General features: G+C 49.2%; 1 protein-coding gene across 19 annotated transcripts in view; it reads left to right on the top strand.

Moving 5' to 3' along the window:
* Positions 1-17,176, top strand: part of LOC133117882 (neurexin-1a-like) — a 366,671-nt gene that overhangs the window by 279,514 nt on the left and 69,981 nt on the right. For all 19 annotated transcript variants that reach the window (XM_061227383.1, XM_061227369.1, XM_061227382.1 and 16 more), the window contains one exon: positions 12,364-12,535. In XM_061227383.1, coding sequence (XP_061083367.1) covers positions 12,364-12,535 — 172 coding nt within the window. The remainder of the gene's footprint in view (positions 1-12,363; positions 12,536-17,176) is intronic.

Genomic DNA, 17,176 nt, shown 5'->3' with positions numbered 1-17,176 from the left:
ATGATCTGAAAATTACACGCTGAAGTGTGCGGTCCTGTCGGGGCTGTGAGTCATCGTGCTGAAGCACCTCCACAGAGCCGCAGTCCCAGCAGGCTGTCACAGCCAAGAGAAAACCCACCGGTCTCTCTCACAGACCCACCGGTCTCTCTCACAGACCCACCGGTCTCTCTCACAGACCCACCGGTCTCTCTCACAGACCCACCGGTCTCTCTCACAGCCAAGAGAAAACCACCCGGTCTCTCTCACAGACCCACTGGTCTCTCTCACAGACCCACTGGTCTCTCTCACAGACCCACCGGTCTCTCTCACAGACGCACCGGTCTGGTCTCTCTCACAGCCCCACTGGTCTCTCTCACAGACCCACTGGTCTGGTCTCTCTCACAGACCCACCGGTCTCTCTCACAGACCCACTGGTCCGGTCTCTCTCACAGACCCACGGGTCCGGTCTCTCTCACAGACCCACTGGTCCGGTCTCTCTCACAGACCCACGGGTCCGGTCTCTCTCACAGACCCACGGGTCCGGTCTCTCTCACAGACCCACGGGTCCGGTCTCTCTCACAGACCCACGGGTCTGGTCTCTCTCACAGACCCACGGGTCCGGTCTCTCTCACAGACCCACGGGTCTGGTCTCTCTCACAGCCCCACCGTCTGGTCTCTCTCACAGCCCCACTGGTCCGGTCTCTCACAGCGAAGAGAAACCCCACACGCTGAAGACCCTCGTCGGGGTCGGCGAGGACAAGAGCGGCTCCACCGTCTCTCAGCCAATCAGAAGCAGGATTGGACGTGTAGCCTTCAGAAGCCGGGTTGGACGTTGTAGCCTTCTGATGTATCAGAATTATTCATCCAGAGCTGCTGGATGGCGTGTTCGGTTTCAGCACCCGCTGTGGAGCACGGACGTACCCCCCGCAGGCTCCGATCGAACCCAGACCGTGCCAGCGGTGGTTCTGCTTCACGGCTCCGTAGGTCCGATAGCATCGCTCAGGGTACGGGTGTGTTGGGTCGGTTACAGGGGTCCGCGGTTCATTACTGTCACGTGACCCCCCCCACTGGTCAATCAGGACTAAGCCTGATAAGGGGCAGCCTCCAGCCTAGTGCCTCAGGTACATGACTGGGACCCCGGAAGGGTGGTGGTTCAAGCCCCCGGTGTAGCCACGATAAGATCCACACAGCTGTTGGACCCTCGAGCAAGGCCCTTAACCCCGCCTTGCTCCAGGGGGGATTGTCCCCGGCTTAGTCTAATAACTGTAAGTCGCTTCGGGTAAAAGCGTCAGCTGAACATCAGAGCCGCCATATGGAGCGTTTTCTGTCGTCTGCAGCGTGTGGAGAAGCAGCGGGATTCAGCGCGTGTTTCAGGGGCAGAACCGCGGCGTGTTTCAGGGGCAGAACCGCGGCGTGTTTCAGGGGCAGAACCGCGGCGTGTTTCAGGGGCAGAACCGCGGCGTGTTTCAGGGGCAGAACCGCGGCGTGTTTCAGGGGCAGAACCGCGGCGTGTTTCAGGGGCAGAACCGCGGCGTGTTTCAGGGGCAGAACCGCGGCGTGTTTCAGGGGCAGAACCGCGGCGTGTTTCAGGGGCAGAACCGCGGCGTGTTTCAGGGGCAGAACCGCGGCCGGCTGGTCTGCGCTCTCCTGAAGCAGCAGTGGGGGTTCACCTGAACCCAGCTGCAGTCCAAGATAGTCCACCGTTCTAAATTAGGGTGTGAGTCGGACATCCTAATCCCCACGTCACTGGCCAAATCCATATATATATATATATATGTATATATATATATATATATACAGTATAAAATAAAGATTTATAAAAAAATTAAAAAAAAGTTTTTCCCCAAGATTCTCAGCAATATCATCCCTGAAGGACGGACATACAGTATAAAGGGACGCGGAAAAGAGATAGACAGAAAGAGGGAGCATGGAGGAGAGGTAGAGGACGAGGGAAAGGAGATTCAGAGCAGAGATACAGCGGAGGGAAGGAGAGTGAGGGAGAGAGAGTGAGGGAGGAAATTCAGAGCAGAGATATGGTGGAGGGAGGGAGGGGGAGAGATTCATAGCAGAGATTCATGCCGTGAGATAGGGAGGGAGTGAGGGAGAGAGGGAGAGAGAGTGGGAGAGAAGGATGGAGTGAGAGAGGGAGTATGGGAGAGAGGGAGGGAGTGTGGGAGAGAGGAAGGGAGAGAGAGTGAGTGTGGGAGAGAGAGGGAGGGAGTGTGGGAGGGAGGGAGGAGAGAGAGAGAGAGAGAGAGAGAGAGAGTGAGTGAAAGAGAGAGCGAGAGAGAGAGAGAAGGAGAGAGGCAGAGAGAGAGAGTGAGTGAGTGAAAGAGAGAGAGAGAGAGGGAGGGAGAGAGTGAGAGAGTGAGTGAGTGAAAGAGAGAGAGAGAGAGAGAGAGAGAGAGAGAGAGAGAGAGAGAGAGAGAGAGAGAGAGGTTCCGGGCGCTTGCTGTGAGTGGGGATAGGGTGACACCGCAGGCGGATCGTCTCTTCATTATCACCTGCAGCAGAGCCCCGGGGCCCGGACTCAGCCGGGAGCCCCACCGCCGTCTCTCCCCCTGCGATAACGCACCCCCGTCCCGTCCCTCCCCGATAGCGCCACGCCCGCGCCCCGCCGCAGTGCAAATGGGCTTTTTGGGAAGGATTTACACATCCGCCTGGCGTCGCATCGCAGCTGGAAACTTGTCCAAACAGCTCACGGCTGACAAAAAAAAAAAAAATCATGTTTTCTTTCTTCTTCTTCTTCTGAACGGATAATGTTTGTCAAATCTTCCTTATTCCTCCTATTTCGCTTCCTGCGCTTTGAGATTGTCTGCCCCGGGTTACGCTGCGGCAGTTCGCCGGCACGCGCAGGATACTCGTGTTAAGAACTTAGTGGAAACACCTTTTCATTCCCCTGATACAAAAAACCCGTCTTTAGCCATTAGCTTGCCGTTAGCGCAGTTGCCTAGGGAACCGATCCTCAGGACTAGTCGGTTTACGCTTCCCGGTTGCCCGTGAATTGGCGTTCCCGTTTGCGGTCTCCGGGTCTTGTCGAACCCGAGCAGAAGCGGTGGCGGAGCCCGGCATCGTGTATTCTGTGGGCCTTAAAAAACATGCCTTTTACCTGCCCTGCTGATTTGACAAACCCTCCCCCCCCCCACCACCCTACTGTCTATAAGCCCCACTCATACCCATCACACTTCTGTATATTCACAGCCTTGTAGCCTCTGGTGAGGGGTGTTTATACAGATCTCTGATGGCAAGAAAGATGGAACAACAGCACAATCATGAGACTTTATCAGAAGTAGTTCTGCATTGAGGCTCATAGACATGTACATGGACACGGACACCTTTGCCCTGTCCTGGTGTAAAATCCAGCTAATGCCCAGCTTGAAATACCAGCTACCAGATGTTCCAAAACATAGCTTGAGCTGGTCAAACTCAGTTGAGTATGGAGCTGGTCTGAACAGGTCAACCGGCTACCTGCTGTTTCAAAACATAGCTTGAGCTGGTCAAACTCAGTTGAGTATGGAGCTGGTCTGAACTGTTCAAACCGGCTACTGGCTGTTTCAAAAGCAAGTTTGTGCTTTTTATTTTTGTTTTCTCAAAAAAAGATCCTGGGGCTAGTCCAGCTCGCTCCTGCTTCTCCAGCTTAATGGAGCGTTTAAAGGATCTCCCCGATTCATCGCACTGAAGCCTGCCATTTCTTTCTTTCTTTCTTCTTTCTTTTCATCTAAGTCTAAGTCTGTTGCCTTTCTTTAGCTGTGGCACAGGGCGGCTCGGTGATTTATTAACTGGAGCTATTTGACGAAGCCCTGAACTAGAAAGCCGCTTGATAGACTCTCCTAGCGGTGGAAACAATTTCAAGCCAACTTCACACATAATTAGGCTCTTCAGCTGGTGGGCCTGGTTTTTTAAATGAGCCCAGAACTCACAACCTCACAGCTCCCGGAGTCTGCCGCCAGTACCGGCGGCTGGGAAAGAAGACGCGAGCATTGTTAGGTTACATTAAAGGCATTTTGCAGACGCTCTTATCCAGAGCGACGTACAGCGGATTGGACAAGCCTCCCCTGGAGCGATGCAGGGTTAAGGGCCTTGCTCAAGGGCCCAACGGCTGTGCGGATCTTATCGTGGCTACACCGGGATTAGAACCGCCGACCTTGCGCGTCCCAGTCATTTACCTTAACCACTACGCTACAGGCCGCCCCTACCCGTGTTTCTCTCTTTACGTCACTCTCCAAAGGAGAGGGCCCCGAGCGGTCAGGCAGGTCGCACTGAAACGCGTGGGATTATGTCAGAGAGCCTTCCCGTAATCACCGGACTGAGAAAGTTTATTGTATTTATTTGTTGCTAAATTGATTTAGTTTTCGCCCAGGTGTCAGGCAGCCGGGCTGCGACTCTGACCTTTCCGCGGAGGGAAGAAGCAGCTCCCGTAATTGTGTCTCTGTTTTTGTGTGAGAAGGAGTCGGGAGGGGCCCTAATAAATAGCTTTTTGCCTCTTCCTGACACACTGAGGAAAAACAGCAGAACTGAAAGCAATGCAAATGCACTCATTATCTCGACAGTATGCAGGTCTGAGGATGAGTCTACAGACCATTTTAGGTGTGTGCGTGAGTGCGTGCGTGCGTGCGTGCGTGTGTGCAAGCGTGCATGTTTGTGTGTGTGCGTGTGCGTGTGCGTGTGTGTGTGTGTGTGTGTGTGTGTGTGTGTGTGCAAGCGTGCATATTTCTGTGTGTGTGTGTGTGTGTGTGTGTGTGTGTGTGCTTGAGTGCGTCTGTGTTTGTGCGTGCGTGCCTGCATGTGTGCGTGTGTGCGTGTGTGCGAGAGAGAGAGGGAGAGAGGGAGAGAGGGGGAGAGGGGGAGAGGGAGAGTGAGAGAGAGAGGGAGAGAGAGAGGCAGAGGGAGAGTGAGAGTGAGAGAGAGAGAGAGAGAGAGAAAGAGTAAGAGTGAGAGGGATTGTGAGAGAGGGAGAGGGAGAGGGAGAGATGACTGGAACACCTCTTATGATACGTAGATTACCGCTTACAGCATGCACCCGTTATGCATTATCAAATCCTGAAAATGAATTAAAACAGAAGGAAGGTGAAAGGGATGGCATGCACTTACAAAACATTGCAATTAATGTATTCATTTTAATGGGCATGCAGGCCCAGCGCTGTGGTTTTGACGGAGTATGAATGTAAATGAGAGCTGCTGTGATGTGCTGTTACAGTGACATACCGCCGTGTCGTGTCCTCAAACTGCACAACAAAGAGTGTGTGTCCGAGGTCACCGCAGAGGGACGGGAGGGACGGGAGGGGATGAATACTGCATCAAAGTGTGTCCCATCTTCACACCAGCAGCCTGCTTATAGTGCAGAGACAGAGAGGGAGAAAGGGGGGAAAAAAAGAGAAGTTATAAATAGGAATAGGAAATCGGTGTGCTAATTTATGATTTAAAAAAATAATAATTATATCACCTTTGGAATTTCATTACGGGAGTTTGGAAATAAAAGAAGAAAAAGGCAGTCTGTGGTAATTAAAAGATAAGGTGTAAGAACGGAGCCCCTGGTTTTTGTGACATAGTTGCCAGACTCATTTCTCACGGTGTGGGGTCAGTGGGGCGGGCCCCGGGCACACCTCTGTCCAGAGCGAGGACTGAGTTAGGACACACACCTCCTGACCCACAGACAGTACAGCTCCCCCCCCCCCCCCCTTCAACCCGCTGGCCGTGTGGCGCACTGCCACAGACAGGCAGAGGGCGTGTGTCCAGGATCTGTCCGTCAAAACGGCTCATCGCTTGAACAGAGTTCAGAACCCGGGCAGGAGTGAGGGGCTGATGGGTAATCTCTGGGCGCTCGAGGGGGGGGGATGTACTCAGGGTTCAGGGTTCGAGGCTCTGGATTTCCCGGGCTCAGAATGTCAGGCGGCGAGCCCCTCCCGGTCTATCAGCCCGAGGGCAGATGCTGTATAGAGACAGCTGGAGATGAGAGGGAGGGAGGGAGGGAGGGAGGGAGGGAGTGAGGGAGTGAGAGAGCAATAGAGGGAGAGAGAGAGAGAGAGAGAGAACGTATGTTTGTCCTGCCTCTCTGTGGCGTTTTTCACTCAGCCTTCCCGCTGTGGGCGGACACGGCGTCGCGGTAACCCGTCGTCGCGGTAACCCGTCGGCGCGGCGACGCGTGGGCACGGTAACGGTGAGGCATGAGAGCTGACAGCCGCGCCGTGCCCGTCTCTCGCGAAGGGCGCGCTAGGCCTTAGCGTTAGCCTGCCCGCTACACGGAAAGCTCCGTCAGCTGATCCGCACCAACAGGTCTGTCTGCGGCCCGCATCTCTATCTGAACGGCACTTATGGCCTGGAGGCTTTTAGGGGAGTCAGGACTGCGCTCCATACACAATAATGAGCATTTGCATTAGATTCAGCGCGTTTGCGTTAGCATCGCGCTGGACTGGGTGCTCGATCCCAGAGCAGATTACTGCGGAATCGATGCCTCAGAGCTGTTTCGCGTGGTTTATATTGGAGGTAGAGTGAGGGTGTTATTTCCTGTGTAGCTAGGGTATTCCTTCCAATGAGTGCTGGAATTAAGAATAACACAGGGCAATCTCGCTCATTTCTTTCTTTAATGCAAAGCAATTGTTTCTCAAATGGAAAAATAGTTCAAGGTGATTATCCTGGGACAATCACTAAAATTTTCCCTCTCCGCTGTGCATTGTTCTTAGACCTTCGCGACGCACAGCGGTGTATTGCTCGTGATTTGATTTCATACGTTGCTCCGAAGCCTTTAGTTTTTGCTAGATCAAATTTAGCCATATTTACAACGAGTGGCATTTGATTTGTTTTCTCCAGTGCCAAAAGCTCTATGTTTCCATATTGACTTTTGCAAACATAAATTTTCCGTTGGGTTTTGTCTCACGGTGACAGCATGCGGGGTTTCATTTCAGTTTGGTGGATGGCCTTTTTCTTTTTCTTTTTCTTTTTCTTTTTCTTTCCAATCGCAACAATGACTTGCTGGTAGAAGTAGATGCTTTTTTGACGACCAAATGCAGTGGCAGTTGTAGAGGCAGTGGCGGTTATGTTTGGAGTCTTGGGAATAATAATCCTACAGTACTGCAGTAATGCCTGCAGTAGCAGTATACATAAAGCAGTGGGCGTATGCGCTGCAGCAGTGGTCTAATGACTCGGGGTGGTACGAGTGATGGCTAAAGTAGCCGTATCGGATGCCCTGGTGAAGGTAACGGCGGCGGTATTCCTGGCGGATGTAGTGCCAGCGATGGGGCGTTCCCCGCAGCGCGATCGATGGGCACGCGTTAGCGACCGGCCGCGGAGAGCGCGGGGGACGCTAACGGCTGTGTGATGAGGCGAGACCCCCGCCGCGCCTCCTCCTCCTCGTCCTCTCCTCCTCTCCTCCGGTCCTCCGGTCCTCCGCTCCGCGGCGTAATTAAATCCCGTTTCAGCCTGACGAGCGATTCATCACGGCGGCGCGGTCACTGGCAGGGTCGTATTGATTATCGGCGTAGACGGTTTATTACCCCAGGGGGCGCTCCGTGCGCTGACGCCGCGCGCCGGGGCAGGGGCGGGGGCGGGGGCGGGGCGGGCACGGGGCAGGCGGGGTGGGCGCGCTAACCGTGTTTGAGCGACTTTGATCCGGTGAGAACCGCCCCGCCCCCAGAGCAGAAGGACCCTGTTCTCACCCTCTGCTTTCTTCATTATCACTGTGCCCTCCTCCCTCCTCCCTCCTCCCTCCTCCCTCCCCAAGAGTGAAGTGAGACAGCCCCCCTCCTTGACAGAGCCAGTCATGAACTGCGGAGAGGGGTGTGGGGGGTGGGGACTGGTGGTGCCCGGACTTCTAACGCTCTGCGCCATGGCAACGGCGGCGAACGGAAGGCTGTCGACGTCTGCGTTTACCGCCGTCCGCCCGCCTCGCTGTGGGCAGCAGGGCATTCTGGGTGTTCCTTCTCGCCGCCCGTCCGTGGCCATCCTCACGTCTCCGTTCGACCCCGCCGCAGAACGGCGCGTTAACCAACGCATCGCGCTTTTCGAGAGGCGTAGGCGAAGTAACCGCTCCACCTTTTATCCGGAACAATCCCCGCTGCTCAGTTTTATCTCCTTCCCTCGCTCTCTCCCTTTTAGTAACTAAGGCCTCCTGTTCTCTTAATTTGGAAATTGAATAGGTAATTTGTGACTAAATGCGCTGAATTTATTAACGACACTTGGGGGAGCATTAAAAGTCCATTGAAAGATGCTATTAAAGTGCCACTTTAATTGGTTTTTCTGCCACTAAATCTGTTTTTCCGCTGCAGGTAATGGGCCCATAAAAATATGAATTAGTGGGTTTTCTTTCCGCGCTTGACAGTCCTTGGATGTAGGTGTCTCTCAGCGACGATCAGCACGCCCCCACTGCGCAGTGCCGTGTCAAGGGCCAGCCAGGGGGGCGCCAACGCACCCGCGGCAGTGCAGCGATCTGACAGTCCGTCCCACCCTCGCGCGTTCCCCCCGATCCTGCGCCTCTCCGAACCCCCGCTGCGCCACTCAAACACGCTCGGGGGCTGAAACGCGCTCCTGTCCGCCAGAGACCGCTTCAGAGCCATCGCCACGCGGCACGCGGTACTGCAGGAGAGCGCTATCACCAGTCGGAGGCGCGAAGTACAGTAGCACGTAGGACTTATGCTTATTTAAATGTGTTCTGAGGGCAGCATTGCATGTGATTGGTTCTCTCAGGCGCCCAATCAGGAAAGCGAGGAGGCGGGGTCACTTGCGGTCAGGAGTGCAAGCCTGATCTCTCATTAAGACCCGCGTTTGGTGAACCGTCTCTCCCTTTTGTTACACAAAACACCTCGCTAAATTCAAAAGTAATTAAGGAAATTGCAGATCAAGAGAAATTAAGGCTGCCTTTCCCCAAACCCCCTGGACTCAGCTGAAAAAAAATCTCTTTTTTAAAGTGAGCGAAAATGAAAGGAAGTTGGAAGCCTTGAACCCTGTTCTCCCGCATCAGTGCGTACCCTCAGAACACACTCGGACAGATATAACTCCTGTGTGCCATCCCGTTCCTCTCCTTCAGGACACTGCTGGTTGCCACCTGGCAGCAAAGCAGTAGACTATTGATTAAAGTGAACCTGCTCCAGCAAAAAACATCAACAGTGCATCATACAGTCATCTCCATCCATCTTATCTGAAAAACAACTGAAATTAGTGGCAGTTGCCAACTCTTGAGCTACAGCAATATAGCTTTTTTAGTGTGCCATTACGGTTTTATTTAAAATAAAATGCTATGAACAGTAAACGTGTCATACTTTTATACAGAGATTGTAAAATGTCTGTCTTTTATTCAAGTAAAAAAAGTTTTATTTGACAGTTAATTTTGTGCTTCACACAGCATCTTCATTGCTTTTTTTAAAAATGTCTGCTGCTGAATTTTTTATTTTGTTCCCTGTGACAGTCATCTTTCCTGTACCCCTGTAACTCCCTTGGCTGATACAAAGTTATTTAATGCCGCTAAACATTTATATTATCTTTCCCCAGAGAGCCCAAAACGTTTGATATTTGTTTGGTCCAAGTTAATGAAGCTGAAGTCAATTATGTATGTAGCACGGAATGGATAAACTGGTGTTAGATATTCAAGTCATTTCATTTATGTGTATATTTATTCAAGTAAGATAATAACAGCAATGTAACTATGCTCTGAATATGTGTAACAAACAAAACAAAAAAAATTCAAAAACGAATTAAAACTTCAAAACTAGGAAAGCCTCTGGCTTGTAGGCCTATTTCCAATATGCACTGCATGGGCCTACTACAATGCTATAACAACTGAAGCGTCAAACCCTGTGGCCATTTTAGTCACAGTTACTGGTCATAGTAATATCATTTGCGTATGTTTGCGATCTCACACAGTCAAACTGGCTCTAAGGCAACATATACAATAAAGTTTAGTGCGGGTCTTAACCGCGTGCAACCTTACGTAATACAATTGAATCGGAAATGGAGTCGAGGGGGGGTTTATCGCATAGCTCCCGGCGTTGGGGCGCTGTGCGATAGATGCTTACCGGCGGGTTGGGCGCTTCCTGGCGTAGCCGCGGAGTGGGCCGGAGGTCCGGACGGCGCACCGCGGCGGTGCTGACTGGATAATGACATGCACCGGGCCGCCGGGCCGAGCCTGGAGCCAGATGTTCCCTTTATCGCTGCGAGCAGGGGAGGCGTGCCACACCGCGCAACTCAACCGGATCGTTTATCACCGGCGCAGGCACTTAAATCTTGTAATCCAATCTCATTACTGTACAGATGTGTCTGCCACACGCGTTAAAGAGTCTTTGGGTTGTCGCGGCTGCAGGGAGGGGGGGGCGTGAACAGTGACTGATTTTGTTTGTAATATCTGGAGATCTTATCTGATGTTGTGCGGTGTTCACTTTCCGTTTTCATTTTTTTTGTGAATAATTTATGTTACGGTCTAAATGGTCTTTCAGCCGTGTGTCTCAGTGGGCTTTCTGTGCCTGCCGCTCTCACACGATTGGTTTGTAGTTGTTGATTTTAGGCCTATTCATTTTGTTCCTTTGTTCAGCAGTAATTGTTCCACAAATTAGATACATTTGTATTTGATATCTATTACTGACTCTGTTATGCGTGCAAATTTAATTTAGCCTCGCAATAAATCTAACGTGAAGTATAAACGCGCACATTTTTTTACACCGTGGTGCTATTCGGAATATTTCTCTTATCACCGTGGTGATTTGCTTTATGTGGAATATTCCGGAGCCGCCGTGTGAATTAAGAGAGGTAGCCTCGGTGGCCTCGCTGCGTATAAAAAGAAACACGCACCTGACAAAAGAGACAATGAGCCAGGCTCTCCCAGGAATTATTCCACTCGTTTACGGGTGGAAAACTCCCCCATTGCGCTCGGGTATTGGACTGCGGTTCTCCTCTCTTGAAGCATCGCACGCTAGCGGGCCTTCTTCAGCGGAAATTTTACATCACCTCCCACTTAATTAGTTTAAGCTGAGACCTGTGCTTCTAAAAATACGTGCGGAATTGCTGCGCTGTGATCAAGCTCTCTTAGGGGCAGGAGCGATGTTCTGCCGAGGAGGCTGGGGCTCTGAGGAACCGAGTTGGGTTTACGTAATAGCCTGCAGCCAAGAGTTCGCCAGGTCTGACTCATTGGCAACGTCTGTTTGTCAACTCACGCCATCTATGGTTTCATAGCTCAGAATATAGGCCTGTATATTATAATATTTTAGATGCGTGTTGTTTTTAAAGATTAAATATTGCTTCAGTTTTTGTTTCTGCACATTCAGCTATCGGACGCTGTATATAAAGTTACAGTGAACAGATACGGAATATTAATGCCACCAAGGCTGCGTGACTTCCCTCTCATTGACCCGAAAGTCAAGTCAAACAACATTATATTGAGTTCACCCTACTTGTCATGTGAATTCAATTACTGGAAGAACTCTTTTTTTCTTCTTATTTTAGATTGTAATTAGCGTGTGTCTGGTGTAGTCTGTCACTGTCTAGGTCTTAATTGATTGTAATAATTGAGTGGAGTCTTAGACTAAATTTGAGTAAATGTTTGCACGGATACAGGCGGACTGGTACAGGACAGCTACGATGAAGAGGCCTTCCATCATCATCATCACCACCATCTCTCTCACTGTCCTTGCGCTCTTCTTTACATCGAGTTGTTTCAGTCACTGATTATGTCCTTATTAGTGGTAAATGGTTGGCTTTTATATAGCACCTTTATCCAAAGCGCTGTACAATTGATGCTTCTCCATTCACCCATTCATACACACACTCACACACCGACGGCGATTGGCTGCCATGCAAGGCCCCGACCAGCTCGTCAGGAGCATTTGGGGGTTAGGTGTCTTGCACAGGGACACTTCGACACAGCCCGGGCAGGGGATCGAACCGGCAACCCTCCGACTGCCAGACGACTGCTCTTACCGCCTGAGCCAATGAGACGACTGCTCTTACTGCCTGAGCCATGTGCATACAAAAGAAGTGTCAGTGCATTTGTGTGCTACACAGAAACATGGCTGTCTCTAACTACTGTCTGTGGAAGCTTGTCGGATTCTTATTGAAGAAGTGACTTCTGCAATTGTCTTGTAGTTATTACATTTATTCAAAGTGCTTTGCTCGACGAGAGGCAGGAAAGTCATAAATAAGGACACAAGTATTGCACTATATGCTTTTGTGTACGTTAATAATTGTTTATTCATTTCTACCATTAGTACTATTATTAATGCTAACATCATCACCATCTTGCAACCTATATATTATAACATATCATATAACATATCATTATAACATATCTGTGTTGAAATGATTTGCAGTATGTTACTTTTCTGATTGTTTGAATGAAGGCTGGTGTCTTTACTGCTCCCAAAAAAAGTTAAACATTTTGTTTTGTTTTTGTTTCTGTCTCTGCAGGACAAGGGCAATATCGGAGTTGTATTTAACGTGGGGACAGACGACATTAATATCGAAGAGACGTCAAAGTTTGTAAATGACGGGAAATACCACATAGTGCGGTTCACTCGGAGTGGTGGCAACGCCACACTACAGGTGGATGACCTGCCTGTCATTGAGCGGTACCCCACAGGTAAGCACGCTCCCCCTGTCCTCAGTGCTTCTGATTTCAGTGCTTCTGCAGGAGTAAATCACCAGTTCAGCTATCTCAGGCAGGCATAATAGGGTTTGAGATATTTGGAAGGACGGTATAAAATTGTGATCAAGTTGTTTTGTTTGCTGCATATAATGTGTTTCTCTTTCCCCATTAAAACGATCGTATTATCTTTATATTAGTCTTAAAATGTCAATATGTTAGCAGACGTGGTGAATTGTCAGCTGGAAGAGGCTCTAAATGTCAAATTGCAGGTTACTGAATTCACTAACGTTTAAAATGCTAAATGACTTTGACAAAAGCTTCAAACTTTTCGAAAGGAGTTAATGTAGTAGTGTTATGGTGTTTGTTTTTGTTGTACACTACTATGAATTGAAAATTGGAAATTGAGAACATTTTGGGCCAGTTTCACAGACACAGATTAAGCTTAGTCCTGGACTAAATAGTCTTCTATTGAGAATCGCGATTCAAAATCCAATTTAGGACTAGGCTTAACCTGTGTCTCTGAAAATGAAACTGGCCTTTAGACGATCGGAAAAGATGAAACGCGACACAAGAAGTGAATGATTATTATTATTATTATTATTACTATTATTACTATTATTATTGATGCTAGCTAAGGTAGTGTTTAGCTCTCTTGACACTGTTTATGTCTCCATTTCCTACACTGTGATATATGCATCCCAGTCTAGTTAAAACACATAAAGCACTCCCCAGCAAGGGCAATTTAACATTTTCATTCGGTCCATTCGCTCCGTGCCTGGAGAGTCCCCCCCCCACACACACACACACAGACACACACAGACATGCACACGCACACGCACACACACAGACACACACATACAGACACACACAGACACACACAGACACACACACACACACACACACACACACAGACACACAGACACACACACACACACAGACACGCACACACACAGACACAGACACACACAGACACACACACACACAGACACAGACACGCACACGCACACACACACACACGCACACACACACAGACACACACACAGACACGCACACACACACACACACACAGACACACAGACACGCACACACACAGACACAGACACACACACGCACACACACACACAGACACGCGCACACACACGCACACACACACACACAGACACGCGCACACACACACACACACACACACAGACACACACACACACACAGACACACAGAGGCACTTAACCCGCTCCCTCTCGGCGTTCAAAGCAGACACGCGCTTCTTCAGAGCGCTCCTCTCAGCCCCGGGCCCAGGCAGACTCTCGCCCGGGCGCAGGCAGACAATAGACGCTGCTGCTGCTGGAATCACCGCCGTCTGCAACGGCAGAGGTGCCTCTACACCAACGTGAAGTGCCATTGAGTAGAGAACAGCCCCCTCCACCCTCAGTGTGTAGTGTTTGCTGACCTTCTGGGGCGTACATGGCTTTCGTCAGAATAAAAAAAACAACTCAATTGCTGTTTTTTTTGCCGGAGGTATGAAAGGGAATTAATGCTTTCTGACTTCCCTGGTGCATGGCAGAATTCACCTCGAGGTTAAATGCTTAGCTACTGCTACCATGAACGCGTATAGTGCACGCTCATACACACACAGTCAGTCAGAACCACACACAGAAACCACGCCCACGCAATCCCTCTTTGTCACAAACCAAACCAATAGAAGGAAAAACTAATGGGTGGCCTAAAACTCTCAGAAGGAAACCTATGCTATCTTCAGTTGGGACAAGACTGAGATAAACCTGTATATACGGGTCTGTGCCAGCCAGAAGTACTGTTTTGTTTAAAATCCTAGCCAAATATATCACCTGCCCTCAGGTAGTGTGTGTTTTAGCCCCATTCTGTCCATAATATCCCTCTCTTATGCCGTAGTTTTTAAACATTCTTGTGCCTTAATGTTAACACGCCACAGCTAGGCTTACTCTGTGATTGTAGGGCTGTAGTTCTTGCCCAAGAAAACTACTTTGACCAAAGCAATCATGGATCAACATACAAAAAGCTTTGAGCTTTAAAAAGCTTTTTTTCCATTGAATTTCACTTTCTAATTTGCTGTCTTTTAGCAACACGGTGTTTTCAATTTTAAGATTCATTGTTGAAAAAAAAGAGAAGTGCAACAGGAAGTGAATTAATTTACTTAAAGGTCGGTTAGCCTTTTATTTAATTTGGAGCTGCAGTTATTTCATTTTTCAAGGCGGAGTAATTACAATCCTTCACTAACCAAAGATTCATCTGGAGGCAAGATTAAACTCATAGGCAATAACCACGGAAAAAGAAAAGAACTTCAGACACCCTTAGAATCAGGAGGCCACAATGCGTTCGGGTTGTCTCGAATCCTGTTGCATACATTCGCGAAGTCAGAGACGTACAAAACCTGCAGAGAACATCACCAATTTTTTACATGGTAAATATTTTTTGCATTGAATAGCTAGCAGACCACCTCATGACATTGTATCTGCATAAATAAAGAAGATAATTATAAATACATTACACTAATGAAAAGCAATTAACGGCCGTTTGCACCTTTTCGAGCAGACAGAAAAGGGCAGTAAACTTTTTTGTGTGGGATGTACTTCATCATGGGCTGCTCTCAGACACAGGGCTGGGTTTCCCGCTTAGAGAGGGCTCATCCATCACAGGCCGCGGTGGAGGATGGTGGGCAGGATTAAAATCACTCTCACTGGTTGCCAAGCCTAGAACCAGGCCCGGATTCAGTAAACTTTTTTTTTTTTTTTTTTTTCCTAAACTTTGGCTCACTATTAAATGAGAATTCTAATTCAAGTTAAAGTTCAGCAGTTTGTCAAAAAGTCACAGTTAAGGACGGTGAACGCAGGCCTAAATCTCTGTAGTAATACAGCTGGCAAAATTACATGTTACTGTGCTTCTTTGAGACTGTTTGTTTGTTCAGATGCATTATTCATTTGATTTGTTTGGTAGCGTTCCTGGTTCATTCTCCCCTCCTCTCTCCCCTACTTCTCTCTCTCTCAATCTATCTTTCTCTCTCTCTCTCTCTCTCTCTCTCTCTCTCTCTCTCTTGAACTGCTTGGTTGCTTTTAGTGCCTCCAGGAGAAATGAATGCTAACTTCTCAAGCTTGACAAAAAGAGGTTAAGAATTTGCCGTGTCTGCCTCGCGTTAATCAGGACTTGATTGGCTTTACTTCTAAAGGAGAAAAAAACTGATAAGCCAAAATGAATGACTTTTTTAATGAGAGGAGGGGAGATAAGAGTGATCTCTGCTGTGTAATTACACATTCTTATACATATTCTCCGCATTGATTTTCCCTGGGCTCGTTGCCTCTGGAATAGATCGACGCGGCGCAGGTTGAATCCTCTCGCTGACGTGAATGTGCTGTGACTCATATTCAGTTATGAATATTTGCAGATGACGTGCCGCATGAGTCCGGATATTCCAGGGATCAGGCGCCAAATATTTACACTGCCATTGTACCGAAGGCCTGCTCAGATAAAAACTAAGAGAGCAGATGTGATGTATGGCTGGCATTTTAAAAAGAAATAAAAATATTTCTTAAAACTTTGAATGTCACCGAATCCACATTCCGCAACGAAAAGACTCTCGGCAAATGAATTTGCATGGTTCCCTCAGAACGAGTTATCCATGTAGATCCACATCGCCTTTTACACTGGTAAATGGTAAAATGGTAAATGGTCGGCATTTATATAGCGCCTTTATCCAAAGCGCTGTACAATTGATGCTTCTCATTCACCCATTCATACACACACTCGCACACCAACGGCGATTGGCTGCCATGCAAGGCGCCGACCAGCTCGTCAGGAGTATTTGGGGGTTATGTGTCCCCCGGGCGGGGGATCGAACCGGCAACCCTCCGACTGCCAGACGACTGCTCTTACTGCCTGAGCCATGTCGCCCCACACTGTACTCAAGATATGCCAATTTAAAGGTACAATAGGTAATTTCGGGTTTCTAACGGAACTGCTGTGACAAATACGCTCGGGCCACCACACTGTTCATCCCTCCCCCTTCTCTGTGAACGCGCTGACGTTGAAACGCCATTGGCTGTGGCAATTAAAACCAATTTTCAACCAATGAACTTTAATTATTGTTCAGCAATACTTTGTTTTGGTACAGAGTGTCAGGCCGTCAACTGTATATTCCGAAACCCTATGAACACAGGCAGACGGTGAGTCGACATGGGCGGCCTGTAGCGTAGTGGCTAAGGTGCATGACTGGGACCCGCAAGGTCGGCGGTTCGATCCCCGGTGTAGCCGCAATAAGATCCGCACAGCTGTTGGGCCCTTGAGCAAGGCCCTTAACCCTACATTGCTCCAGGGGGGATTGTCTCCTGCTTAGTCTAATCAACCGTATGTCGCTCTGGATAAGAGCGTCTGCCAAACGCCAATAATGTAACGTTAATGTAACATGTCGGCGAGCCTTTTTCAATGAAAGGAAGGGATTCACAATGGCCTTGTAACATTGTAGTAACACGCACATCTTACCTATTGTACCTTTAACCATTGAAGCGACAGCTGCTGTTTCAAACTCACACGTTACACTAAACACAATGATTGGATTGGCCAGTGTGCAGGTGTACTTCTCATAGGCCCCTCTCGTCCACACGCCTG

This window comes from Conger conger, chromosome 18 (genome assembly GCF_963514075.1).
Source record: "Conger conger chromosome 18, fConCon1.1, whole genome shotgun sequence".
NCBI lineage: Eukaryota > Metazoa > Chordata > Actinopteri > Anguilliformes > Congridae > Conger > Conger conger.
The sequence above is the reverse complement of the archived record's forward strand: the minus strand, read 5'-3'. Positions and strand labels throughout refer to the sequence as shown.